The sequence below is a fragment of the Myzus persicae genome, unplaced genomic scaffold (genome assembly GCF_001856785.1).
Source record: "Myzus persicae strain clone G006 unplaced genomic scaffold, MPER_G0061.0, whole genome shotgun sequence".
Classification (NCBI taxonomy): Eukaryota; Metazoa; Arthropoda; class Insecta; order Hemiptera; family Aphididae; genus Myzus; species Myzus persicae.
The window spans coordinates 16,579-43,519 of NW_019104411.1; the positions used below are offsets into that span (position 1 = coordinate 16,579).

Here is a 26,941-nt window from a genome sequence, read left to right on the forward strand (position 1 = left end):
GTGATTTTTATAAAGTTATTACCACCTACAGGCTACAACTCTACAAGTGTATGAAAAAAAATAATTGGCAATAAAATGTTATAACATTACATTAGTCGAATAAAAATTAATATAGCAATGTATTAATATTTATTTATAATATTCAAATGTACATTCAGGAATAATATGTCGGAAATTGAGATTTCTGATTACTTAATTTGAATAAAAATTAATAATATAGTCGTATACACTTTTTTTAGCTTTTCGTTTTATTACTAGCTCAACAATTATATAAACCAACATAACTGATAACAATAAAATATTTAAAAGAAATAGTCGTATAGGTAAACATGTAGGTATAATACCTATATAATAATAATCATGATGATAAAATGTGTGTTCATGAATATGTCAAAAATTGAGATTTAATTTTATAGAGTGAAGACTATAAAAATAGTAAACTTTGTCAAACAAAAATCAATTTCGATTCAACTATAATGTAATATAATATTATGTTATAACATTTCATTGACAATTATTTTATTTTATTATTAAAAAAATATTAATACACATATGTAGTTAATAACTTTATAAAAAAAATCACATTTTTGGATACAATCATATATAATTAAATAAAAAAAATTGTTAGGTGCAGTTGTTACGATTATACATTTCAAAGAAAACTGTACTGGCCGAAAAGGAAACTATAAGGGTTGGCTGAAAAGGGGGCCGCCTGTTTTTGTCAAAGAAACTATTAAGTCCAGGGATGTATGCATTGCATTTGCGTGTATTCATGTACTCATTGTATTTGTTCACTGTGTTGTAAGTTTGAAAAATACTCTGAGAACACACTACTCACGGGGGAGACCACGAGAAGGTATAGCATCACCTCCACTTATGATATTATATTTTATAAATAATATATTATGTGGTAGGTACCAATTTGATAAAGTCTTACCACAGAATAAATTGAACAACTTATGTGGCGCACATTCCACACACGTTACACACTTTAATTTCGGAATTCGAATACCAGGGAAAAAAATTTTTTCCGGGGATTTTTATTCCGATTACCACACTGAAGTACTTGCGGTTATTATTCCGTGGTAATTTATTCTAGTGGTTGGCGCCTTGGCGGTGGAGAAAATGCGATATGTGAATGGTGGCAATATGTGTCCGCTGACCCGCTGCATTTTACATTTTCAGTTTTTACCACGAAAATTTAATTTTTCATGGTGTTTACCGCCACGGCGCCGGTACAAGTAGAGCATTTAGTACCTTAGTACAAGTCACAAGTGTACCATTGCGAACGACGCAGCGTGTGGATCTGCGGGCTAAATAGAATTATAGAATTATAGATTGTGGCCCATAGTCCATAAGATATACGCAGAGGACAATATACATAATATACCTAATTTATAAGATTTAAATACCTAATAAGTACCTATTTTTTTTTTAAAGTGGGTTCTAGAACATCAGCACGGGACTGTCGGGACTACGGGAGTACGGGACACGGCTTAGAACTAGCCGTAGATATCTAATAATTCCTAGTAGAAATACTTTAATTATTATGAAATTAATGTCTGTCATTGATATTAAACATTTTGAAACAAGTTTAAACATAATTTTTTTTTTTTAGTTTAAAAATAGGTATGCCTCAACTACCTGCAGGGTTAATAGCATTTATAACGATATACATTACATTTTAAAATGTCTAAAATACATTACTATTTAAGTTGCAAACAAAATATCTTAAAATGATACATTAAGGTTTATGTTATTTAAATTAAATGTGATAATCTGTATGGCCTTGTTATATCTTGCGAAATACGTTCGTCTCTTTGAGGAGTTCCAGAAGAGAAATTATTCTCGCCGTGTTGGGTGCTAGTATTTCGCATAGATTGTTGGCGAGCATTAGTTTGTCTCTAGAGTCATTTGTCAGGAGACATTCGGTTGATAGGTGTTTAACAGTACTGTCAGTACTACAGTAGTATTAAGGTGTTACATGTGGTGTTTTTACGTTGTACCTTTTTGTTTATCAGATGTTCGTGAGTCGTGCATAAGGTGTGCTAAACATCAATATTATTATGAATAATGATTATTGAATATCACAGTATACAACAATTTTGAATACACAGATATATAGACTATATTATTATTTATTCAGTACCTATTGGTCCTATACTCCTATTGTATACATTTGCTTTTGAATATTAGAATGTTTTAATATTTAAATGCTGTCAAGTTCTCTCATTGGCTGATTCTTATCGCGATTAAAGAATTATCATGGAAAACGTTAAAAAAAAAATACGCCAACGTCGCATGGTCTTGGAAGTTGGAGTCGTGCACGGCCGCACGGGCACCGCCGCACTGTTGATTGTTGTGAATTTTGATATTGTGAACGAGAAATGAAATGGCAGTGTGGTACTAGTGGACGGTGGGAGGCGTAAAAGCGTTAAATAAATAATAATTATCATTTTCTAAATATCAATAGACATGTTCAGCCTTGTCGCGACGATGTCCCTAATCCTTGCTCTCAACAATGCTCGTTAATGGTTTATCTTCAATTTTCGGTGTTTGGTTTACTGTATTCCACTGTTCACGTTGTGTAATAAATTGTACCACAAAAGTTATGTAAAAAAAAAAAAAAACCGTCTGTCATAAGTCTCATGTTATTTCGTGCAGTGTTTTGTTAAAACTTTTACTTGAACGTTGAAAATGTCGATGATCAACATCTCTAGTTCTACTGGATTGATTGATTTGGTTTATGTTCCTGTTTGATTTGTAGGTAGAATTATCTAAGGTAAGTCTTATTTATTTATTTACATTAATGTTATCATAAGGTATTGTATTTGGTTCCAGTGTGAGCCATTTTTAAATTATATATTTTATACTAAATAATTTACGAATGCAGTATAATTGGGTGCGTCTAAAAATATTTGAAATAATGTATTGACATATATAAATATATTGGTAAAGTTGTTGATTTAATTTATACAACATAAGTTTTTTAATTAATATGTACCTATTTAGTATTTAATATTTTAATAGTACCTATTATAATATGTTTGATTATTTGATTAGGATTTAAGCTACCACTAGTCTATGTGATCTAATAAAAATATTTTAATAGGTTTTAATCATAACTGTTAATATATAGGTAGTATAATACATAATATGTGGCCTGGTAAGGCGCGATCTGCAGCAACACTGTGTGTATGTACCGGCCGTTGTTGCTAGCACTTGGATGGGTGACCACCCTGGTTTTTAGCAACAAATCCTTGTCACACTTTCAAACATGTTTCAACCAACCGTTCCCTCCAAAAAGTACAAGGCTAATAACCTTAGTAGTTGAAGCCTTAATCAAAATTAAAATAAAAATATATAAAATATCTACTGTACATTTAAGTACCTAATTATTATTTTAACGATTTATTACACAATATGGTAGTGTCAATGTTTAATTTATTGTACCTAGGCATGTTAAAATATTAAGATATTATTTATTTTATAGTTGATTAGGACATTAGGTATATTATATTTGTTTATCTTAATAATTTTTAAACCATTACATTTTACCATACCTCAGGTATGTTCCACGATGACTTTTACCTTATGATTTTTGTTATCAAATATATAATGTTAACTGCTTTATTGTGTTTTGAAAAACATTTTACATTTTAAACCTAATATTGAAAATGATTTTGTTAAGTTATACAAGAGAATAAAAACAAAAGATAATAGTTGGGTAGTAAAATCACTTGTTTAAATTGGGGCTCAATTGTTAGCGTAGTCCCTACTGTACAGTTTCCTATTCCAGTTAATCCCTCTTCTGTCGTAGTGGTGCTTCACGTAACCAATGTAACTTCTATAATTGAATTATAAATTGTCTTACTATTTCCCCAAGAAATCAGCGTTAATGACCGTGGAAAAAAAATAGAAAACAAAAATTTAATGGAAACAAATTAACACTTCCTGGTAAAAACAGCCCATGGAAATTAAAATCTATGCGAGAAAAAAAATTTCTGGTAAATCTAACATGGCAACGTATTGGTATTTATTTTTAAATACTGTAACACCATTTAATAAATTGCATTTTTATCGCCTGACTTTTGATAAACATTTTGATGTTTTGACTGGTTTGAGCAAAGTACAGTTTACTTAATTTATATTGATGGGTACCTACTTATATAGTTATACATTTATAAATTACTAGATGGACTCAGCTATATAGAGTAGGTGTGTCAAGTGTATCTCCTTATTGAGTATAGTATTGTAATGGATGTATTAAATTTACATTTAATAAAAAAAAATAGGCGATTTGAATTTATTAAAAATATTACAATAGGTAGGTATTATGTTAAAATTTGTGAATGTTTTGTCTTTAAGATTTTTTTTCTGTATATTTTTACCGCTATTTTTCCCTCCAATAGACCCAATTTAAAAAAAGTGTTTTCTCTCAGTTTCGACTTCTCTTATACTAAATTCTCGAGTAAATTCTTATTTTTTTAGCAATGCTTCCATGATTAAAACCATTCTATATTTCATTCTTCGTATAGATTTTTAAATTTTAAATTGTATGGGTTTTAAACATTTAATTTTTTATGAAATATACCTAATAATTTTTGCTAACATTTCTTTATACAAAAAATAGTTATAATAACTATTTAGAAGTAACTAAGTTATAATCTTTTGATGACAAAGCCTATATCAGTGTTTAAGGAGATTATTTGGATTAAAGGATTTCAGCAATTAACTGTAGATGGTAGGATGGTTATTGGTTTTATATAAAGATCAAAAAGAGGCTGGCGGGAAAATAATGAAGAATAAGTAAATTAAAAGTGAACAAAAGCTTTTAAGAGTTTAGATGTTGATGAGTAATCTTGTTTAATTTGTTGGACTGTTGAGAATGGTTAAAACTGGATTAATTGATAATGATAAGACATGTTGGTGTCTCGTATGTATTTAAGAGCATAATAAAATAATGTTATTTTATCATGGTTAAGATGATGTCAGCACAATATTTGTTTTCTCACTCAGACACACTGAGAGATCCTCTTATTTTTTGGTCATTTAATACATTTTGATAGTTTCTAAGGGAATTTATTATATTTTTGTTATTTTTTAGAAATAATTTAAATGAATACAAGCAGACACGTGATTTCTATGAAATCGAAATGACAAAATGGTTTTTTGATCTTTTTGCTTTGAATAATTGTCGAGTTTTCTAATCTCTTAAATTGTTCATCAAAACACAAACACACCCATAATATTATTTCACCTACTCCATAGCGAAAAATAAAGTTGTAAACCATTAGCGTAATTATTGTCAGTAGTATGATAGTCAACAGTTTTTGTAGTTTAGTGTTGATAAGTTGCTGTCAATGGAACAGTGCCCTTTAACATCTTAAATTTTCTCATCAACTTCAAAATACTCAAAACTAAGATTTAATTAATGGGAGACAATCTGGTTTTTTTTGTTAGGAGTTAATAATTAATTTTTAATAGACATTTTTAAAGGCACTTTATTTTGTAAATCTAGACATTTTCATGTCATAGATACTAATTTTTTTGAGGTTTTTTTTTTAAATCCCAAGGTTATCAAGTTGACAAGTTACTGTCCCTACCTAATCATAAGATTTACCAAAAAAAAAAATACTTGGCTTCACCAGTTTATTCATTGAAATTGCATCCCTGGTGACTGGACTTGGGCTAATGTGCAGTTGGGAGGGGGATCAACCCCCCCCCCATTTCCGAAAAAATCTAAATTGTGTTTTTTGTAAATATATTACAATATTGCTATAATATTGTACAGTTGTATTTGTAATTTATTACAACAATGGTTTACATTTTATGATATGGATTTAAACATTTTTCATATACTTACAAAATTAATATAGAGGTTAATATAAACACCTATATAATAATATTTAATCATGGATGTATCTATATTTTATACATTTTTTTTTCAAAACACCTTTTCTCCATTCAGAAATCATGCGTATGGGCCTGACTGGTCCAATTATTTTATTATGAGCACCAAAGTTGTTATCATCATATTATGTTCCAACTTAATAGATATAATTTATTGATTGGAATAACAGTGGTCAATGTTATGATGAATTTATCTTGGTTACATTCAGCTGAAAATTAAGAGACAGATCTATTTATAAATATCATAAGATTGTTTTCAGATAATTTGAGAGTTAATTTATTATTTCTTCAATTGTTTATGTACATACACAAAAGATTTTAAGTTATATTTTCTTGTATAACCTTTTAGTAGTGTATTTCTTGTGATCTGCAGGAAACTCAAGTAATTTTCTTGAATTAAAATTAATTTCAGGTATGCCTCCCCAAACGCTAAAAAGAACTACAGAAGATGTGAGTTATAGTAATGGTACGTACATTGTACTATGTAAAAAGAGTTTGTAATTCCCCAGGAATAAGCTAATATTAGAGTTATTAAGTTTAAGAATAATATAATTTGTTTAAATTTACTTATAGATGAGGACGAGTATGAAACATGGGTAAACAAAAAAAAGTCAAGATACTTATATACGTACGAATTAAAATCACAATCACCTGATTTATTCCAAAATATAAATGATTCAGATCAGTCTGAAATTATTCATAGTACCCAATCCAAAGCTACAAGTAATAATTTTTTAAAAATATCTAAGTTGACTTTGAAATTTAACTTAAATATTTGACGTTGAGTGTTACAATTGTGTGATTTAAAACAAATAATACCTGATCAATTTAAGTTTTAAGTTACTAACTTTTGAAGGGTTCCGCCAATAGATGACTTCCCTCATCATGAGCTTTGTGTGTTTTGTTTACTATTATTATGTATATGTCTATGTACAGTCATCACTTTTACTAATTGTATTATAAATACAGATTGTAAATTTTCTTAAAATAATAATAATAAAAAAAAAGTAACTAACTTATAGTCCGGATTAAGGGAAAGGAAATTGGTAGTAGTATAAAAACAGAAATAAAAAAAGTTACAAGTAATGAATTGCTTTGTTATGTGGATATAAATGAAACAAGCTTAAATCTCAATTATTTGTTGAATAATATATGTATATCTTACTAATGATTCTTTAAAGTTATTATTCTTTATGTTACTAAAATATGAAAATCTTATTAAAAACATAAAAGTATATTGTATTTACTGTATGAACAATTTTATTGAGTTGACATATTTTAAGGTTAAAAGTAAACAAAAACTAAGAATGTTTTTAAAAGTCTATTGATTTGTCATTAATTTCTTCATTTAAAAAAAATGTAATAATAAAGTAGTTTTAGATTTTGGATAATAATAATAGGTAATAATCACTGAAACCTCCGTTTTAACTTTTATTACCCAGATTTTTATGGGACCAAGCCTTTGATTTAAAGCCCTTTGCGATGAATAGTCTTAATCCGGGCTTTATTAACTCTAATAATATATTATAAATTATAATAATTAATAATAAAGGAAAATAGGCTTTAGATTTAATGCTCAAAATATTTAAACTCATATTGATATTTATTTTTATTATATACATTTATATATATACGTATATTTATGTATGTGTGTTATATACATTATTTATGAGAATATTTTATTGGCTACACATCTGGTTTATTTTTTAATTATTTGTGCATTATTTGTGCTTTGTGTTATTATTATTATTTTTAAAAGTTTTATTACAATATTAGTATAGCAATTGAAGGAAATGGTGAATTAATTAATTCAACCATGGTTGATCCTATTGATCAATTAATAACTGTATACATTTTGTCTTTAGACTTAACTTTGTGTTTTTCCCCCTTTAAATAAAAAACTGAAAATTGTAATAATCTAGAAAAAATAATAATAGTGTTTATCAATTTAAAAATAATATTATGTTCACTTTATTTTTATTTTATTTTAGTAGGTATTGAACGTTAATTTCTAAATTAACAACTAATTATAAATATTAAAAATTTATAATTTATTTCAATAAGCATAGTTTTGATGTGAAGAATGATTATATGAAGAAACTTGGTCATCCATTCGGGATCAAACACAAATTGACATCCATTAATTCACTACAGTTTATCAAATTAGACAATTCATGCACCACGTCAAATTTTAATTAACCTTTATACATTTTAACTATAAGTTTTAATTAACTTAACTTTTTTTTCAGTCGAGGTAGCAGATCTCCTTGATTTTTCATCTGTAACAAGCTGTCCTAGTGACTGTGATTGTGACGATAATTCTAGTCAAAGTGGTTGTGACGATATAAGTTCAAGCCAATCAGATACATCAGAATGTGAGGAAGTAAGTATTAATTCTTATTTTAGTAATTATAACTACAGTGTATTCTTGATATTACGCGGAATCGGGTGATGGTATGGCATCCATGAATAAGTAAATTCCGTGAATATTCCGCAGAATTCAAGTTTAAACAAAAATGCTATAATAATTTTATTAAATAGTAATTAAGTGAAATTAAATTAGAACCGCTTTTATTTTTATTTAAATATTTATATGATATGATGTGTAGTATTTGTATTCCGTCAAACGGACCAATCTTGGGACAGTTTTGAAATTATATTGTAATTAAAATTAATAATTAATCTAGATGTATTTTCAATGAAACAATTTTTTTAGTTAAATTGTGGTTTGATCAATTCAGTTGTATTTGAACTATTCAAATTATTCTTTCTATGTGTTTTTCTTATTTTTCTGCTTGCCCATATTGAATATCGACAACAAGGGGTAATCTGATGTTTTTCTTATGAAAACCCTATATTAGCATTCACCTAAACCAACTTGGGGCACTATTTACAATTTCAAAAATAATAGACAATTTTCTGAGTTTAACAAATAAAAAAAAAAACATTCTTCTTTTCATAATTTTCTCCAACATTTACCCATCTATACAAATTAAAAAATATAACTAAATTTACTATTTAGACCAAATTGTACTAAGGGTTAGTCTATGTCAATGGAATAGACTTGTTTACATTTATCCTAAGTATAACTTCGACCTTAGTTGTCAATGTTCAATATTATACATTTCTTAGGAGAATTTCTCATATATCCAATATACAGATAACTAGAGATACTGTTAATGTTTTTTTTTATGTAAATTAACAAATGTCATGTTTATTTATGATATTTTGAACAACATCATTGAATGTCCTGAGTTATTATCAGAAATTTGTTTCCATATACCTGGTAGAAACACTAGAATTGTAGATCTATTCGTAGTGCTTAATTATAGCACTAATAGTGGTGATGATTCTTTTTTTTCAAAAGCTTTTATTCTCGTTAATAAGATCTCCATTAAATTAGATTTCTTTTACTTCCTCATAGTGTATTTATATTTAAGACTTTGGAATAAATAAAATCATTGTATTAATACTTTTCGTGTTAAAATAATTGCATATATTTGTTAGAATTACTTTAAGCATGTACGATAGTTATTATAAACTTGTAAAAAGGGCGATTGCTTGTATATATTTAAACGTAATTTACAGAAATGTATGAAAGAGGATTATAATATTTTATGATATAGAATAGAAAAATTTTACACACATCCGAACATATTTTTATATAAAACATCTCATTCAATGAATATTTGTGTACGTTTTCAAATGTTAGCAAAACAAAGGAAAAAGTCTACTTTTTGACTTGTGTTACTATAGTCGCCTGCCGGGGTGCGATATTGTGTACATGTATAATATTGTTTATCTATCTGAGTGGTCTATACTCTATAGCAGAGGTATTCAAACTGTGCGTTGCGGGAGTTGTTGAAGGGAGCCGTGTAGTATAATTGAAAACCAATAAATATTTTTACGAAAAACTTTTGCTATTATCAGTGTGCTTGTTGGGAAACATTAATTGTCTACAACAATCATTCGCTAAATATAGCTTTAATTTTGTTTTATATATGTAATATGGTAAATAAATAATAAGTATAAATTATAAAATATAAATTACATTCATGTAAACATTGATTTTTTTGTCACTTATAATTTTCGAGCCGTCAACATTTTGTGAAGACTTAAAGGAGCCGTGGGATGAGAAAGTTTGAATACCTCTGCTCTATAGTATATATTATTGGGTGAGCGTAACTGTTGTGGATACTAATGACATAACATGTTGATAAGTTATCAAGAAATATTAATAAAATTACTATGTTTAAAAAAGCATGTTTGGAAACATGTCGATTGAATGTATAAACATTATTAGAGGAATCAAATAATATTGAAACAAGTGGTTATCAAAATAGTAACAAGGTAAACTGTGCTCTCCACTCACTACTATACCAATTTCAACTAAAATATATATTCATTTGCCACATTACTAATTATTTTAATAACTTTCTTAATTTTTAGGTTACAAAAAACAATATCTTCCTTGATACTGAGAATGTTTATGTTCCTGATGATACAGATTTACAAATATTAATTTCAGAGACAAATTTCAAATCTCCAGTAGTTTTTCAAAAATGCTCCCAATGCCAAAAACCAAATTCCAACCATAATTTTCAATACTGTAATCAGTGTTTTAAGGTAAGTTGTATAGTAAAATGAAAGATTTTTATTTTTCAAAAGAAATATATAATCTGTGGCTTAGGGTATAATAAAAATATCTGATACAAGATTATTTGCATAAAAAAGGAGGGAAAAAGCCAACCCAGTGATAGCGCTATATTATTTGTTTTTTGTTTTTATAAGTTTTTTGTATAACAATTATATAGTATATTATTTTTTATTCAACTCTTAAGTCTGTGTGTAAACTGTGAAGAAATCTGGTGGTACTACTGAGTGCTCTCCCAATCTGTTAATTCTTGTTATTATGTACTCAATAAAAATTACTTATTGTGCTTACTCTGTATATGATTGAATTGTTTTGAAAATTTAAGATTTTTTTTGTCATTCCCCCATAGTTGTTGGTTTTAAGTTCACATCCGCTTAATCTAAAATTTATAAATGAGTGGTTTGATACTTAATTTCAGTGGTGTTCATTAAATTTTCTATGGGGGAGGGGGACTAAATTGTATACATATGTTTATCAGAGTACTTCACCCAACAAGTTCTATTAAAGACCAATGTAAAAATACTCAGAGTTCACACTGTCATTTATTATATTGTAAAAATATTATTAGAAAATTACTTATGGTACATTTTTGTTTTACCAGGCACCTAATTTTTAGTTTTAACATTAGTAGTTAAGCATGCTAATAACAATGATGAAGTCAGAATTTGGTTGGTCGGACTTATAGTTTTAAAGTTATAACTATTTGTAGTCCAAGACCACCCACCCAATCTGGTTTTCGATCTTTCAATTGGATCACGCTATACTCCACACTACGAGAAGATACGCGTTTCACGCATACAGACTGACAGCATTGATTGTTACTAGGCTCTGTTTCTCTCACTTTGTCCCTCAAATGCGTGGGGAATGCGTGAATTCGAACGTAATTTGGTCGGGATACGAGTTACTTCTCTCGTGGCTCGGAGTAAAGTGTATATGAAAATACTATAAAGTTCAACTAACTATAAAATTGAAAAATGAAAAATGAAAAAATATTATTTTTTCTGAGGCTATTTAAATATACTGAATTAATATTACTATGTGAAGTATAGGCATTGGAGACAAAAATACAGTTATTATTTTAATTTAAAACAAAATGTGTTATTTAATTGTAAATGTTTGTTGTTTCTTTAGTACCGGATGCAATTATTTGAGAGTACATCAAATCCAAAACCAAAAAGTATCAAACGTTTGTACAACATGGCCAACCGCGCAGAGGAAAATTTTTTGCCTAAAGATTGTCAAGAATCATCTTCTACCTCTAATTCCCAAGAGTCCTTAAATTCACTAGGAATATCTGGTCTATGTTTATCCCAAGATAGTAACTCTGATACATTTGAAAACACTACAAACTCTTGTAATATTTGTTTTTTAAAACCAAAAAATGGCATTTTTAACCACGGCAAAACGGCACATGTATATTGTTGCTACACGTGTGCCAAACATATATGGAGTAGATCGGGAAAATGCCCTATTTGCAATTTAAAAATTAGGTATGTTACAAAAGCAGTTCGTGCTGAATAATGAAAATAATTTCATCAAATCACCTATGTATATTCTTCTATATTTATTAACGTGTACATTGTACATACTTAATATTATAAATTATAATGTATTTTATACTTTTAATAACTATTTCATGTTAAATCATACAAAAAAACGATTCTGAGCTGAGACACTCTGTCAGCCTTATTGTAAAAGTATACATTCATACCATATATTATTGTTATTGACTTAGTTGATAAAGACATACCATAGAACAGTGTGTATATGTTTGTGGTATAAATATGCAATTCGTTAAAATTTATCTAAATTTTTTGAAAATGACTTGTGTCTAGTAAAATATAATGATTTATCATGTAAAAGAATAAAGATCCCAAGAATAAAATTTTTTAATTACACTAAAATGTCTAAAATAATTATTAATTTTTTGGATATCCTATGTCTACATTTGAACATTAATCAGCCAAAAAAAAAATGTTCTGACTGTACCTACATACCATATAGAACTATTTTTTAAAAAGGCATTAAATAAACTTGAGAAATATTGAAAACAATTTTCGGGTCTTGTGTGTTTAAATTTGAAATCTTACGATTTTTTAACTACATAATAATTTGGAGTTTTTGTGATTTTGATAAATTTTGTAACTTTTCCTGATCTTTTAAAAGGTACTGAAAATTGTTATGGGTAGTTTATCATATAACATATATATTATATATATCTATATTTTGTGTAGGTGCCTTCCTAATATATTTATAAAAGTGTTTATGTTAATATTTAATTTTGATAAAATGTGTGAAAAACAAAATCTGTACATGTGCCAACAAAGATTTTGATACCAAAATTTTTTTTTTTTTTAACTTTATTTTAAAAACCTACAATCTGTAATTTAAATTTACAATAAGCATGTATGGGGATATACATTTATTTGACATGCGACACTTGAAAAAAAGAAGCCACCCAATAGCAACACTTTATAACAGAAGTTAGTTTAATTTATAGTTATTAATTAATTTTGGTTTAGATCACGACACCATCTTCTCTTTAATCTACCAGGAGAATTGCCAGGAATGGTGTCAGAGTTTAGTGCTGATATTAAAGGATTAGGATTTAGGGTGGTTGGTTAGTCGTAAACGAAATCGTTTATATAGTAGCTTTGCAGTTTCATCTACTGTGTTAACTCTCAGGTCGGTATGTAGAGTGTGGTTTGAAATATAGAATGGAGCATTTGTAATTATGCGAAGAGTTATGGACTGAAAGGTTTGAATTTTGTTTATATTGGATTTTTTGGCAGCTCCCCATAACTGGATGCCATATGTCCAAATAGGCATCAATAGAGTTTTATATAAAAGTAGTTAAGTTTTTATGTTGAGTTTTGAGTGTTTGCCGATTAAGTAGGAGAGGGATTTATGTCTAGCGTTTAAGAGAATTCGTTTGCTTTTAATGTGGTCAGCCCCGTATACCAAAATTAAATTTTAAAATCTAAATAATATGTTGATAAAAAGTTGAAAAAACACCTTAAGTAAAAATTGAGCATTTGAAATATTTCAAATACTTGACACTTGCTATCAGTTATGACCAGGGCTAGGATTTGTATGCAATAAAAATTTGTAAAATACCCATTTTATTTACAAAAATATGGATTTAAATTTTTATAAGAAAAACACAAAAATATAGTTACAAAAAAAATATTTATTTATTGAAAAACATCTGTGATTGGCTGTTTGTCTTAATATAATATAATTTTTTTTTTTTTTGAAAACTGCCTGATGGCTTTTTTATTATAACGATCAATGATCTTTAACAATACATTTCAGAGGTATACATAAATATAAGATACTAATGAATAATATTTTGTAGATATATATAAACAAAAACATGTTTGGGTTATCACTCCCTATGGAGAGGCCCGGTCTTAGTCTAACATTTTATACTAAGTCATATGGTCTTCGGCGTTTGAGACGCCTTATGTCTTGAGAGTTGTCAAGTAGTTGAATTGCTGCTGGATTGGTGTGTTGATCTAGCCTTATCTCGTGTTTTCGGGCAAACTTTGTAATCTCGTCCTGGACTGAGGGCATCATCAAGTCTCGGTGGATAGTGTCATTTCTGTCGTACCGGTACGCTGCGACAATAGTACGGAGAGCAATGTTTTGACAGCGTTGAATAATCTCAATATTGGACTTACTGGCACAACCCCAAAGTTGTATTCCATAGGTCCATATTGGTTTAATTATCGCTACGTACAAAAGACGTTTGCTTGTAAGGTCTAGTTCAGAGTGTCTTCCGATTAGCCAGTAAAGTTTCCTCAATTTATCTTTAATTTGCAACTTTTTCTGTCGAACGTGATGTTTCCAGTTTAATCGCGAGTCAATGTGCATTCAATATAATATAATATAATTGAGAAATAAAATAAAATATTATAATTTAGAAATAAAATGTATAATTGACATTCACTACGTATGTTACATGCTACGACCATATTTTTTAAAATTGTTGGTAATGAATAATCAGCGATTGGATCGTAGTGTGGCTTAGTATTGCCTGAAGCTCTGTTCAACGCCACATAATGTATTTAGTTGGCGCACATTTTTTATTTATTTTTTATTTTTAATCTAGAAATCATGCAATCTGTACATAAAAAAAAGTACAATAAGCATAAATTATGGTTTTTTTTAAAATTATAATTAATGGCTTGAAAATCTTTAGGGAAGAACCAACCAGCGAAGGCACTTCGGCGGCGCATATTTAAGTAAAGAAATTTACCCTGATGTTACGTAAAATTATATCTTATCTTGAATTTTTTATTGACCCACATACTTTTATTAATTGTGTTCATAATTAATTTAATGCGGCTTGCAAAATATTAGGTTCAATTAGTTAAACAAAAATTATCGAATTTAGTTGATTGTAATGCAGGATAGTATCATTAGTCCTGTAGAAGTGTAGTGTATTTTTGTAGACAGAGTGACATTGGCCAAGGGTGGCATTTTAAAGTGAAACTAAGACTGTACGACTGTACCGTAATATTTATGAGTATATGACCATAAATCTATATTCATTCTGTCAGTGTTTTTTCCGAAAATGGTGTAGGTACCTACTGACGGAAATATTTTAATAATAGCAACAATTTAATAATTAAATAATAATAGCCCAATGCCATTGATTAAATACAATACTTGTATTTAATCAATGCCAATACCTATGTATTTTAAATAATCCGTGACTTGTACAGTTGTACCGAAACTTAATTATATTTAACAAAGTATGAACCCTTGATTATGAAGAATCGTGAATGTACCTGATCAGTAATCAATAATCACTATAATCAGCATTCCGAGTCTACCAGATAGGCAGGTACCCAATAAATAATAGTACCTAATAGAAATATTAATTTACTGAAATCGAATGAATTATCTAATAAAACGCAAAACACCTATGGGTACCTATTAATGGGCCCCAATTAAATACGGTACATCACGTGTAGAACGTTAACAAAAAATTAAAAATCATATTAATTTGTTTACATTGATCGCATACCTATTACATATTTGTTTACGTTTGTACAACAACTGCGTTCCGTCATATTTTACGCGGAACTGCGATTCCCTCTATTTTTATAGGTTACCACTGTGAAAAGAAAAACAATTATGACCCTGGGAAACACGCCCTTTCTACAGCCTGGCAGCCAAGCACGTGCAACTAGTCACCGAATTCTCATTCCTCGGCCTGTCCAGACCCACGTTTATGTATAATCAAGGATTGCGTGGCTTTCCACTGCATAGCTCATTTAATCCTTTGCGTATCCATGCAAAATAAAAAATAATATAACAGTAGGTATAACACTGTATTAATACGTCAGAATTTAAGGCACTTCGACGCACTGTAATACCGCCAATATAATACCTATTAATATACAATATAATGACAATCGCAATGGGATGCGTTAACTCATTAATATACGTATATAAATATATTGCTTTTTTTTATTTAAACATTTCAGTTAATATAACGAGTAATACGTCATCGTCATCACAATATTTTATTATATAATACAAATTGGTAAACGGGAAAATTTTGTTTATTAGTATAACGTCATTCGTGTCGATATAAGATACATAATATTATACTGTATCGCAGGGTACAAGTAGAAACCAAATAACAGAGATTACAGAAAATATAACGTAATTGTAAAATTATATGGACTGATTTTGTTGCGTGTCTTATTCAACATGACACACTATTTTCGGTTTTTGAAACGTCAAATTACTCAAATTATAGTTTACAACGAAAAAGTTAGGGTGGTGTGCTAGTTTTCAATTAGGTACAATTGTATACATTTGTATCTATATGTAATGCTGTATGCTTTTACCATAATATTATATTTATTATGTTTGGCAATAAAAAAATATTAAAAATATATATATATTAGGTATAGTCTTGACGCGTAATTATGCGTGTGGAATGTTTGAATGAGGAAAAAATACGTCATCGACCAATAAAAAAACATGACAAAACTCTCTTCTTCCCCTATATATGCACAAAGCTCGAAGCTGGTTTATTGATCTACTGAAGTAAATTGCTCCATGTTATCCTTATCTTTCTGACGGTTATTCTTCCAAGGCATCGATTTGTGGTGCTAACACCACAGGTGAGCCGGTCAACAACCTGACCGTAAACTTAAGTGCAAAACAAAAATATGGACTGGTGGATATACAAAAATTTCATAACAGGGCACCAAATTTTCCGCCACGACTCCGGATAGGGGTGGGGGAAAGGTCAACGGAGAAAAAAAAACTATAAAACATCTAGTCCGACAACATCCTACCAGAAATTGTAAACATTATTAACAATTTGCAAATATGAAAATTGTTTAGGTTTACATTTGAGATGCTTCGCTCAGAATCTTGAACGTAAACCTGCATCCAAAATCATATATAGTATAATGTGTTTTTTTTTGAGTTTGTCATCACCTATATAAGGTATAGGACAGTGAAAATGCTTCAATCTTTAACTTAAAAAGCCCTATTTATGGTACCTATAGCAAATTTGTTGTATAATTAATGATCTATGATTTATGATCAATTTTTTACCCAGCGGTCTTTTAGTTTTTGATCGAATACTATAGACCATTAAAATAATTTTTAAATTTTATTAAAATTTCGGGGGGGGGAGGGGCTGCAGCCCCCTCAGCCTCCCCCCTGGCTACGCCACTGATAGTTATAATAATACTTATTGGTAATTTTAATATTATATTTATATACACCTATTGTACGAATCTATGTAATTATATATAACTAACAAGATCTGAATTTTATAAAGAAGAAATATTAAATTATACAGTGTTTTTATTAACCTAGGTACCTACGTAGCTAATAGCTATGCCTTCTCCAGTTTTCCATAATATTATATTATGTTTGAGTAAATGAAGGGTAAACGTAAACCTCACACGTGTGTGTTTCAGTTTACATTTTCGCCCATAAAAACTATTATGATAGAACATTGAAAGCATACCTTTTTAAAATCAAATTAATAGTTAATATTTAATCTGTGCTGCGAGTAGTGAGTAGCAACTAGAGTCCAGCAAGCGCAGGTAATGTTGTATAGAATAATTAATATTATAACATAGTTAGAAGTTAGTTTAGACTTAAGTTAATATATTTCAGAGTATAGGCTGGTCAGGGACTAAAATTGTTTGCACTATGAAACACTTAGTGAACTACGAAAATGTTGAGCGTGTACTGTACATTATGAAATTAAAAAGTGTGTACCATGTACCTACGTACTACCTAGTGGCTGGTAACCGAATTATGAAATTATTATTATTACCTAATTTTAAATTTTGAGCGAAGCGATGAATGTATATTGATTTCACAATGATGTTTTTTTTGTGCCTATATACATTGTAAATTGTAGAAAAATGCTTCTATCTTCAAACTTCGACTTTCGAAGGTTGTTTCTGAAACAAGATTCGTAAAACATTGTTTGTTTTTATAAGCGTTTAAAATTTATAGATTATTTTGTAGTTAAAAAGACCTGAAATAGCCATTTAATATTATATTTTCATACCTAAGATTTGAAAATTAAATAAAAACAGATCCTCATGAGTTATAATTATTGCTTACTGGATTTGAAAAAAAAATTGAGGGTAATTCCACAAATATTTTTATGAATATAGCTGGGATATTCAAGCGTAAAATCATGACTTCCTATGCAATCATTTTTTATTATGTAATTTTTAAAAAATAAATAACTGTATGGATAGATACTTGAAATTATTTTCATGTTTATTTTTTTACCCACCGTATAATTTACATACTTAATGTTTTCGATTTTTTTTTCGGTGAAAAAGTTTGAAAATTTAATCCAAGGTTTCCAAGGTTCCTCATCAATTTTAGTTGGTACAATCTCATACAAATTTTGCAGTACAAAAATTGAGATAGTTTAGTCTCTGGTGTATCAATGTCCAGTGAAAGTAGCTAAGTATAGGCATTGGCGCAACTAGACCTCTCAGGCTCTAAAACGTAGGATTTTATAATTGTAAATGCTTTACAGAGCTTTGCTCCTCACTCCTCAAAACGACCAAAATTATATAATCTTATGAGTTATAAATTACAATAAAATACGATAAAAACAAAATATATACCTATAATACTCTTTTTATTGATAATATATTAAGATTTGAACGATAAAACGTTATTAATTAGTATAAAACTTATGGCACCCTCACACTCTCACAGTGAAGCACCTACCTACCAACTACCAAGTTAGTGCTTTATGATGTGATCCATTGGCTAAAAATTGTTCGTAAACAATCCATTTTCCATTTCTCAATACCTGAGGTATCTCAATGATAATCATCTAGCAATAATTATAGGAATAATATGTAGGTAATCATTTATAAGATTACAACTAATGAATACTATGACAAGTCAAGTAGTTATGACCAAAACCATATAATTTTTTTTCGGTTAATTTTTATAATTTAAAAACATAAAATAGATGGTATACTTATCAATATAATAATAATAGTTAGACGCATATCTAAAAAACAGGGATACTATAAAGATCTTTTGCACCTCCCCCACACACAGTTTCGCTAATATAGAGCTTCACTCAAAGTTTAATGCGACTATAGTAAATACTAAATAGTGTACTATAGTACCTCCCACTTTATTTAGTACATACTGTTGACAAATGATAATAATATACATTAGCCAGTAGGTACAGACTGATATAGTCATATAGTGATGTCTACAAAGTACCAAGTACTTATAATTATATAGTCACTACTCACTAGTAATAATTACTCATATCATTGGTATTTAGAACAATGTTCAAATACTTGAAACAGTAAACACTTGGGATTTAATGAACGTAAAAAACCTTTCAACGATTTTATAGAATAGCTAATGGCACAGAACAATAATAATATATTAATATGTACTGTTAAACAGTTTTAAATAGGTACGTTTATCACAGTCCACGCTGATAACCGACAAAATGACGTAAAATCTGTATCGCAGAGCGGCTAACGCACCGAATCTTTTTCTCTAAATTTCAATCGATTACCGCGTACCGTAGTTGTCCCCGTGCTGCCCGTGCGTACTACGCTACTACTCAATACTCCGTGTTGATGGAACAGCGAACAGTCAAGTCTCCGGAGCACTGGTGTTCGGGCGTCAGTCGTCCGTTTGTTGCTGTTGCGTTCGCATAAATTTTCGACATTTCAAAAAATATTGCCATCCGTTCCGTAGCTATTGATTGCATTTATACATAGAAACATTAAAATCCTCTTGTGTTCAAACAGTTTTCTATATATTACTAGCAATAATTACCGTTTTTATTAAGCAATAAACACACGATTTAAAACCCTTGATATTTAAGTATAAGTTTTAGTTTTGCGTTCAGTGTAAAAATTTAAAAACTGTTGTCAAAATGTTTAACGGAATCACTAGTCAGATGAGTAGCTGGATTGGTAAAAAGCAAGAGGACGTAGAAGAAACTGTACCCTCGCCAAAGACTGAACAGCCCGAGGAGTACATTGAAAAAAAAGAAGAATTAAGGTGAGTAATTAACCAATTTTAAAATATTAGGTGATATATGATTGTGTGACTGATTTTTGTTATTTACACAACTGATATATCTTATTTTAATTTTTAGCCCAACAAAACCGCCCAGTAAACTGGAGATGTTGGGAAATGTGAAAAATCAAATGTCCAGTTGGTTGGGAAGTGGTATATCTGGCTTGCGCAAAAGTGACAGCGAAGTTGTACCAGACCCCCCCGCAGAACTTTTACAAGAATCTGCAAAAGAGAGTTTTAAAGAGAAAGAAGACGATAACTCAAGGTGAGTTAAAAATTAATCGTTTTTTTAATGAAAATCTAATATTTATTTTAATCTTTTAATTTACTATGTTTTAGTGCTACTGGAGATCCAGATACTCCTATTTCAGAAGGAGAAGATGATTTGGGCAATACTCAAGGAGGAAATGGTTAGAATTTTTTAAAAACTGATTATTATATTAATAAATGGGTTTTGGTTTTGGTAATATTAATATAGTATACGGTATTATAGTTACAGTAACATAAACAAAAAGTATTATTATTTGATTAGTCATTTATCTAGGGAATAAAATAAATATTCTACATTTTACGCTTAAATATTAAGTTATAAATAATAAGTTAATTCGATAAAATACATTCTAACATTTGTTTTAATCTTAAACATAGTTAGGTATTTTAATGCTCTTGGTTTTTTATATTTTCAGTATCAACTAAAGCTTTACAAGGAGCAAAATCGATAGGAAGCTTCTTATATAGTGCTGTGAATAAAGCAGGAAAAACAGTCAGTGAAGCAGGAGCTAAAATCAAGAAAACTGTTGGAGAAAATGTAAGTATTATGGTACTAAGATACTTAATGTAGATTTGTTTATATGTATACAACTAACAAAACAGAGTTATTCAATTTTACAAATATTTTGGTAAAAATCAAGTAATTATGATGAATTATATACATAGAATCTTAAATGTTGTTATTCTTCTTGAGATCTATAAATCTATTATAAAGAATATTTATACATCATATTTGTCAATAAATAAGTTATTATGATAAAGTATAATTTGTTAAAGTAATATTGATATTTTCTTTCGATACAAAATAATATATTTATTTTTATTTTATTAATTTATATATTGATAATCTGTTGATTTAACTTAATTGAGAGCTTTTCATAAATCATTATAAGCGCATACACATTTTAATATTGTTTATTTTTTGTAAATTTCTATTAAACCAGACTAACAATTGTAAAATACATAAGATATTTTATTAATTTTAAGTTTGGTACATTAATACCTAGTTAAAACAATTTATATTTTTCTTATAGTCTTAAAATGAAAAGTAGTTTTAATCTTAATTGCAATCTTAAATTTAATTCATAAAATAAATTAGTTAATTTTTACTTAAACTTGAATGCATTATATTTAAAAAACTATCATTTGTTCATTTATGCCACCCTCTTGTAGCATATAAATATAACGGAAGTGCTCAAAGGGGAGGGATGCTGTTTAATAGCAGTAGCAGTTTATTGATCCATCCTATCCCCTTGCATTTCCCAACCCTACTCATTGTACGGCTTTAAGCAACTACTCCCAACCTTGACCTACTACAAAAAAAAGAAATATAATAAATATAATAAATATTAAAATATTAATGTGACAATACACATTAATTTAGTTAAATTGATTAATAAAATGTAAATAATATTAATCAGTATAAAAATATTATTAGTTAGTATTGATTATATTGTTTGAAATGGGTTCATAAAAAAATATTTTTGAGTTGCATAATAGTATTACATCATTTTAAAATTAATCATAATTAAAAATAAAAATAAAAATAAATCTATTAAAGTTATTACTTATTATTTAATATTACAATTTAGTCATAGTGTATAAGTTAGTAGATTTATTAAAACAGTGGTACATTTATTCTTAAATGTATAATTTACCTTAAAATTAGAATGAATAAATATTTGCTCTTTGCTTTTTTGATGAATGTTAATTATGTAAGCCATTATTTAAAGAACCTAATTCATATTTTATTGATAAACAAATATATTCATACAAATAAAAACTCAGTCCTACTGTGGTCTACTCTTCTATCATATTTGAAAAAAAAGTTTTTGGGCAGAGCTCAATTTACAAATGCTTTTACTTCAAACAATTATATGCTAATAAATACAATACACTGCTTGAATTCAAAGAAAAAGATAAAATTCTAAATTAATACTTAAAATTGAAATTTTGATTTACAACTTTTTTAAACTATTATGGTTGTCATAATACATATGAGTATATAACCAAATAAGCTTTATTAAATTGTCATATCTTTAGATTTATTCAATAGTTAAGATATTATTCGTAAAAACATTGTTTTTTTTTTTTTAATTACTAACATTTTTATATTTATATTTTTTTTATTTATGGTTAAAATAGTATTAATATCACTAGCTTTTAGGGTTATCATATTCAATAACTCAAAAAACAGGCTTAATTATAATTTTAATAACAAAGAATTTGACCAAATTGTATTTTGTAAATTATTAATTTCTTCACAGATTTTTATTGTTTTTGTAAAATTAAAAAAATTACATTTTTAAGCACCAATTATGTATATTTTACAATCAACAGGTACCATTATACCAGTCGTATTTAAGTTTTAGTGAACTCAAAAAAATAAAATAAAATACAATAAAAACAACTTTTAGAACCAGTAAATTCTTTGGTATGCAGTTTGCACGGTATCTACTTAAAATAATATTCTAAAATTGAATGATTTTTTAATTTAATAACGGTTAAATACAAACTTAATTTTTACCAAAACGTTACAAATCACATTATGTTAAGATAAATTTTTATTTGTATATTGTATCATAAAAATAACTCTTGATAAACTTCCTAAATCTGTCTATTGTATAAAAAAGTTTTAAAAAGTGTATAAATAATAATGATTAAAAAAAAAGAGGAGAGTTGAAAATAGAAAAGTATTTTGGATAGGTAAGACATCCATTATGTTAGGGAATCCTTTTGTAAATAATATGTATTGTTAAAAAAACAATTAACAACTAGTAGATGTATTAAAAAAACAAAAATAAGAATTTTGTTTACATGTTGACAATTAGTGAAGTAGTGTAAACAAAATATTAAATTGCAGAATCAGATTATATCCAATTTTATATCCCTTGTAGAATAGTTTAAAGAATAAATATGTACCTATGTTTGATATGATTAAATATTTAAATTAGATCTTACTCTTTACAGTGTATACTGACATTGTATTATAATGTTATACTGTACTCTGATTATAATAATATATATATACTCTGTCCAGCGAGAAATTGTGCCGACTAAAATCTGTTTTTTTGCTCATCCCCGCGCAACACCTTGCCATTGGGGAACTGGTTTTGATAGCTAGGTGACGAGGAAACTTCAGAATTGGCACATTCTCTTGATGAACAGAGTTTAGATGATTTTATGTTTGACTGCTGTTTGAATAATGATTGTATATTTGTATGATTGTATAGGGTATACTTGGGGAATTAAACAAAGAACAGGAATCATTTTTAAAGGATAAAAAAGATAGTGAGGTTGCCGCTGTTCCACCTTGGATTGGTCATCCAAATGAAGAAGCCGTTAAAGCTGAATGTCTTGCATTATCTACAGTTAGTATAAAATAAAACATTTTGATTAGGATTTCTTAATACTAGGTAATTTATTTATTTTAGAGTCGGGTTCTTTTATTTTGGTTTCTCATATTTTTTGAAAGAAATATCTAACTATAGAAAATATTAAACTTATTAAACTCACAATTAAAGATCTCAAATACTGACATATTAATCCAGTCTTTTGCGGTCTTTTGTTTATATGTTGTACTGATCGATTAATTTAATATCAAATGATTTTAAACCACAAGCTTTGGTGGCATTATTGTTAATGTTGATTTTAAATAACAAAAATTATCATAATTGTTTCAAAATTAGTATAAATAATGTAAATCATGATTTCATAAATACAGCAGATCTTGATGTGTCAAACCTTGATATCTCAAATTGTTCAGTACCTCTAAACTAAATTGAATCCCCCTGAAATTACAATACATTAAGACACGATATCTTTAACTATTTTCTGTTCCCCTTGAGATTTGATGTATCGATAATTGAATGTATTTTTATTTATGTATGTTCAAAATTATTTGTATTATAAGATATTATACTTATATTTTATTTCTAGGATAAGCGTAATTTTGTACGCAGTCCTCCAGTAGGTGTAGATTTCAGTTTCAACTATGAGACTTCATATCCTGTTGCCTTGGCTATTTTAGCTGAAGACCCAAACTTAGAGAAAATGCGATTTGATCTTGTTCCCAAAATGTAAGTTCTAATTCTCATAATACAATCATTTGTATCTTTTATCTGAAATTAATTTTATTTAGAATAAATGAAGAAAGTTTCTGGCAAAACTATTTCTACAGAGTCAATTTAATTTGCAATGCAAGCAATTTGGAATCACTAGAGACAACAGATTACAAAACAGCATCATCAAATGTCAATTCTGATTTGACAGGTAATTAAATTAAGATAAATAGCATAAATATAATATACATTAAAAACCCCTTAACCTTATTAAATAATTATTTTAAGATTTAAATATTTAGAAACATGTTAACAATTCAATTTTAATTTATATATTAGACAAATTATCATAGAAAATTAAACATACAGCTGTTTATTTTCATAAAAATGTGATGTTTTGTTTTTGCATGAAGTTATCTTTGGACTATAGTACCTGTTCTTATGCCATTTACTTCAAATTTTAGTGAAATAATGCACACATTATTATTTAATTTAGCATACACTTTGTTTTGCTTCTTTTAAAAATTATTATTGTAACAATAGACACCACGAAAAATGACACTTATGTGAAAGAATCAGAGTTTGTATCCGACACATTTGCAGAACATGATACAAATGAAATAAATGAAATAAGGAAGAGTTTGAAAGAAAGTTTGGGCGTTGAGTCTTCAGAAAATGGTAAGTGAAAGAAAAAAAGTCTATATCCAAAGAATCATGAATTATTTTATTGAAATTAATTAAAAATGTATTTAAATATAGGCTCATACTAATTGCGATTGTCTTATTATTTTACATAATAAATACACGATTCTGGTACATCATACATTGTACCTATATTAAAGTAATTATACATTTTAAAATTAAGTGGTAGTAATGGACTGAAATAACCATGAGGTTAATACTGTTCTGAAAAGTCTATTAAATATTTAAAAAATATTTGAAAGAAATTACTACCTATTTTTTTTTTTTTTTGATATAGACTGTTTTACTTTTTTTATATATAAAAAAAAGCCTAATATCGAAATTAATTTAAATGTACGTTTAAAAATAGTTTTGTATTATCGTAAATGTAAATAATATTTGCCTTATTTAATTTTAATTTTGGTATGAATGCACTTAGTGAAAAATTCTCACGAATTATGGAAATTCAAATGAACAGAAACATTATGCATGAACATTGGCTTCATAATTTATAAATATTATGTTTATAAACATTGTTGTAATGTTTTTTAAATTAATTATATTTTTCCATAATATTGAAAAATGTTAATAATTTAACTTTAAAATACACACAATTTTTATTATTATAAAATCTAAATAAATATCAGACCAATTGCACATATTTTTACTATTGAATTTATGTATATGCGTTTGTTATTTATGTTATATTTGTTTATAGTTTGGTATTGCACTTTAATTTACTATGAATCCTTGTTTTTTTATGATTATTGTAAATTTTATTTGACATCCAAATTTTTGAGTCTAAACATTTTTTTATCATATGAAATGCATGAGAACTTCATATAATTTACAAATTATTATTTTATAACTTTTAATTCGAATAATTCTAAATTTATATAAAATTCATAAAAGTTCTAATTTTATTAATTGATTCATGCAATTGGTAAGTAAAATCATTTTACTACTGAATGATTTAATGACTATTTGTAGATGTCCCCTTCTTAATTATCATACTAGGATTAACATTCAGTATATGCTTATTTTCTAACATACATGAAATTCATTCATGTGTGTGGACTGAATGTATTTTTAAACAAACATGTGTGTGTGTGTGTGTATTGTGTTAACAGCTTGAAACGATGTCAACAAATTGCAACCACAAGACGACTTTCTTTAAGCGCTTCGCTTCCATTCCCCCAAAAAGCGTATTTTCTCTTCTAATCGCTTTTCCTATATCCTTAATGTGCAATAATAATTTATACCCATAAGATCTATAAGTACTTTTCCTATCCTTGTGTGTTTATTAAAAATTTACGGACCCGGTTTGTAGAAGAACATTGGGAAAATGAGTTGGAGGCAGAACTACAAGAGTACGAGATTGTCAAAAACAATGATGATGGCCAAAAAGACAATACCAAAACTGGATTCGGTGAAATATATGACCTCAAATAATTGTTTATTACTTAGCTGTTAGGTCTCAAAATATTGTTAAATATTGATTTTTTTAAGGCTGGTGTTCTAATGTAGAATCTAGACTAATTAAGTAATGATTGACTGTTTAAAATTTTATTATTTACAACATTAATTCTACTATATAATATAATATACCATACCTAACCAAAAATTTATTACCATTTATGGTAAACTTAATAAAATTTACCTTCATGTTGTTAAATTAGTGATAATTTATTATTATTATTATACATTATTATATTATTATTATTATTACAAAAAAAAATTATTAAACATGATTATTATAATACCTTATAAAGCAATAAATTGT

The 26,941-nt window shown here is 27.8% G+C and overlaps 2 protein-coding genes across 5 annotated transcripts; both read left to right on the plus strand.

Moving 5' to 3' along the window:
• The first annotated feature begins 2,332 nt into the window (after positions 1-2,332).
• On the plus strand, positions 2,333-12,471 carry LOC111041961 (E3 ubiquitin-protein ligase Mdm2-like). 2 transcript variants are annotated; one of them, XM_022326423.1, is made up of 6 exons: positions 2,333-2,782; positions 6,326-6,379; positions 6,487-6,636; positions 8,163-8,296; positions 10,363-10,539; positions 11,699-12,471. In XM_022326423.1, exons 2-6 carry the CDS (start codon positions 6,328-6,330, stop codon positions 12,086-12,088), a joined length of 903 nt encoding a protein of 300 aa, XP_022182115.1. In that variant the 5' UTR covers positions 2,333-2,782; positions 6,326-6,327; the 3' UTR covers positions 12,089-12,471. The 2 variants fall into 2 exon arrangements, with proteins under 2 accessions (XP_022182115.1, XP_022182113.1); XM_022326421.1 differs by lacking the exon at positions 2,333-2,782 and having other exon boundaries at positions 5,879-6,379.
• A 7,198-nt stretch (positions 12,472-19,669) lies between these two features.
• On the plus strand, positions 19,670-26,691 carry LOC111041993 (synapse-associated protein of 47 kDa-like). 3 transcript variants are annotated; one of them, XM_022326473.1, is made up of 9 exons: positions 19,673-20,128; positions 20,226-20,411; positions 20,486-20,556; positions 20,833-20,954; positions 23,650-23,787; positions 24,356-24,495; positions 24,558-24,688; positions 25,021-25,155; positions 26,489-26,691. In XM_022326473.1, the coding sequence occupies exons 1-9, from the start codon at positions 20,001-20,003 to the stop codon at positions 26,608-26,610; spliced, it is 1,173 nt and encodes a 390-aa protein (XP_022182165.1). In that variant the 5' UTR covers positions 19,673-20,000; the 3' UTR covers positions 26,611-26,691. The 3 variants fall into 3 exon arrangements, with proteins under 3 accessions (XP_022182167.1, XP_022182165.1, XP_022182166.1); XM_022326474.1 differs by having other exon boundaries at positions 19,674-20,128; positions 26,289-26,565; XM_022326475.1 differs by lacking the exon at positions 25,021-25,155 and having other exon boundaries at positions 19,670-20,128.
• Positions 26,692-26,941: the final 250 nt, after the last annotated feature.

Coding starts and splice junctions, on each gene's coding strand:
- LOC111041961 (XM_022326423.1), top strand. CDS start 6,328: ATGCCTCCCCAAACGCTAAAAAGAACTACAGAAGATGTGAGTTATAGT. Junction 6,380..6,486: donor AGATGTGAGTTATAGTAATG/GTACGTACATTG, acceptor ATTTACTTATAG/ATGAGGACGAGTATGAAACA. Junction 6,637..8,162: donor TACCCAATCCAAAGCTACAA/GTAATAATTTTT, acceptor CTTTTTTTTCAG/TCGAGGTAGCAGATCTCCTT.
- LOC111041993 (XM_022326473.1), top strand. CDS start 20,001: ATGTTTAACGGAATCACTAGTCAGATGAGTAGCTGGATTGGTAAAAAG. Junction 20,557..20,832: donor CAATACTCAAGGAGGAAATG/GTTAGAATTTTT, acceptor TTATATTTTCAG/TATCAACTAAAGCTTTACAA. Junction 24,689..25,020: donor TGTCAATTCTGATTTGACAG/GTAATTAAATTA, acceptor TTGTAACAATAG/ACACCACGAAAAATGACACT.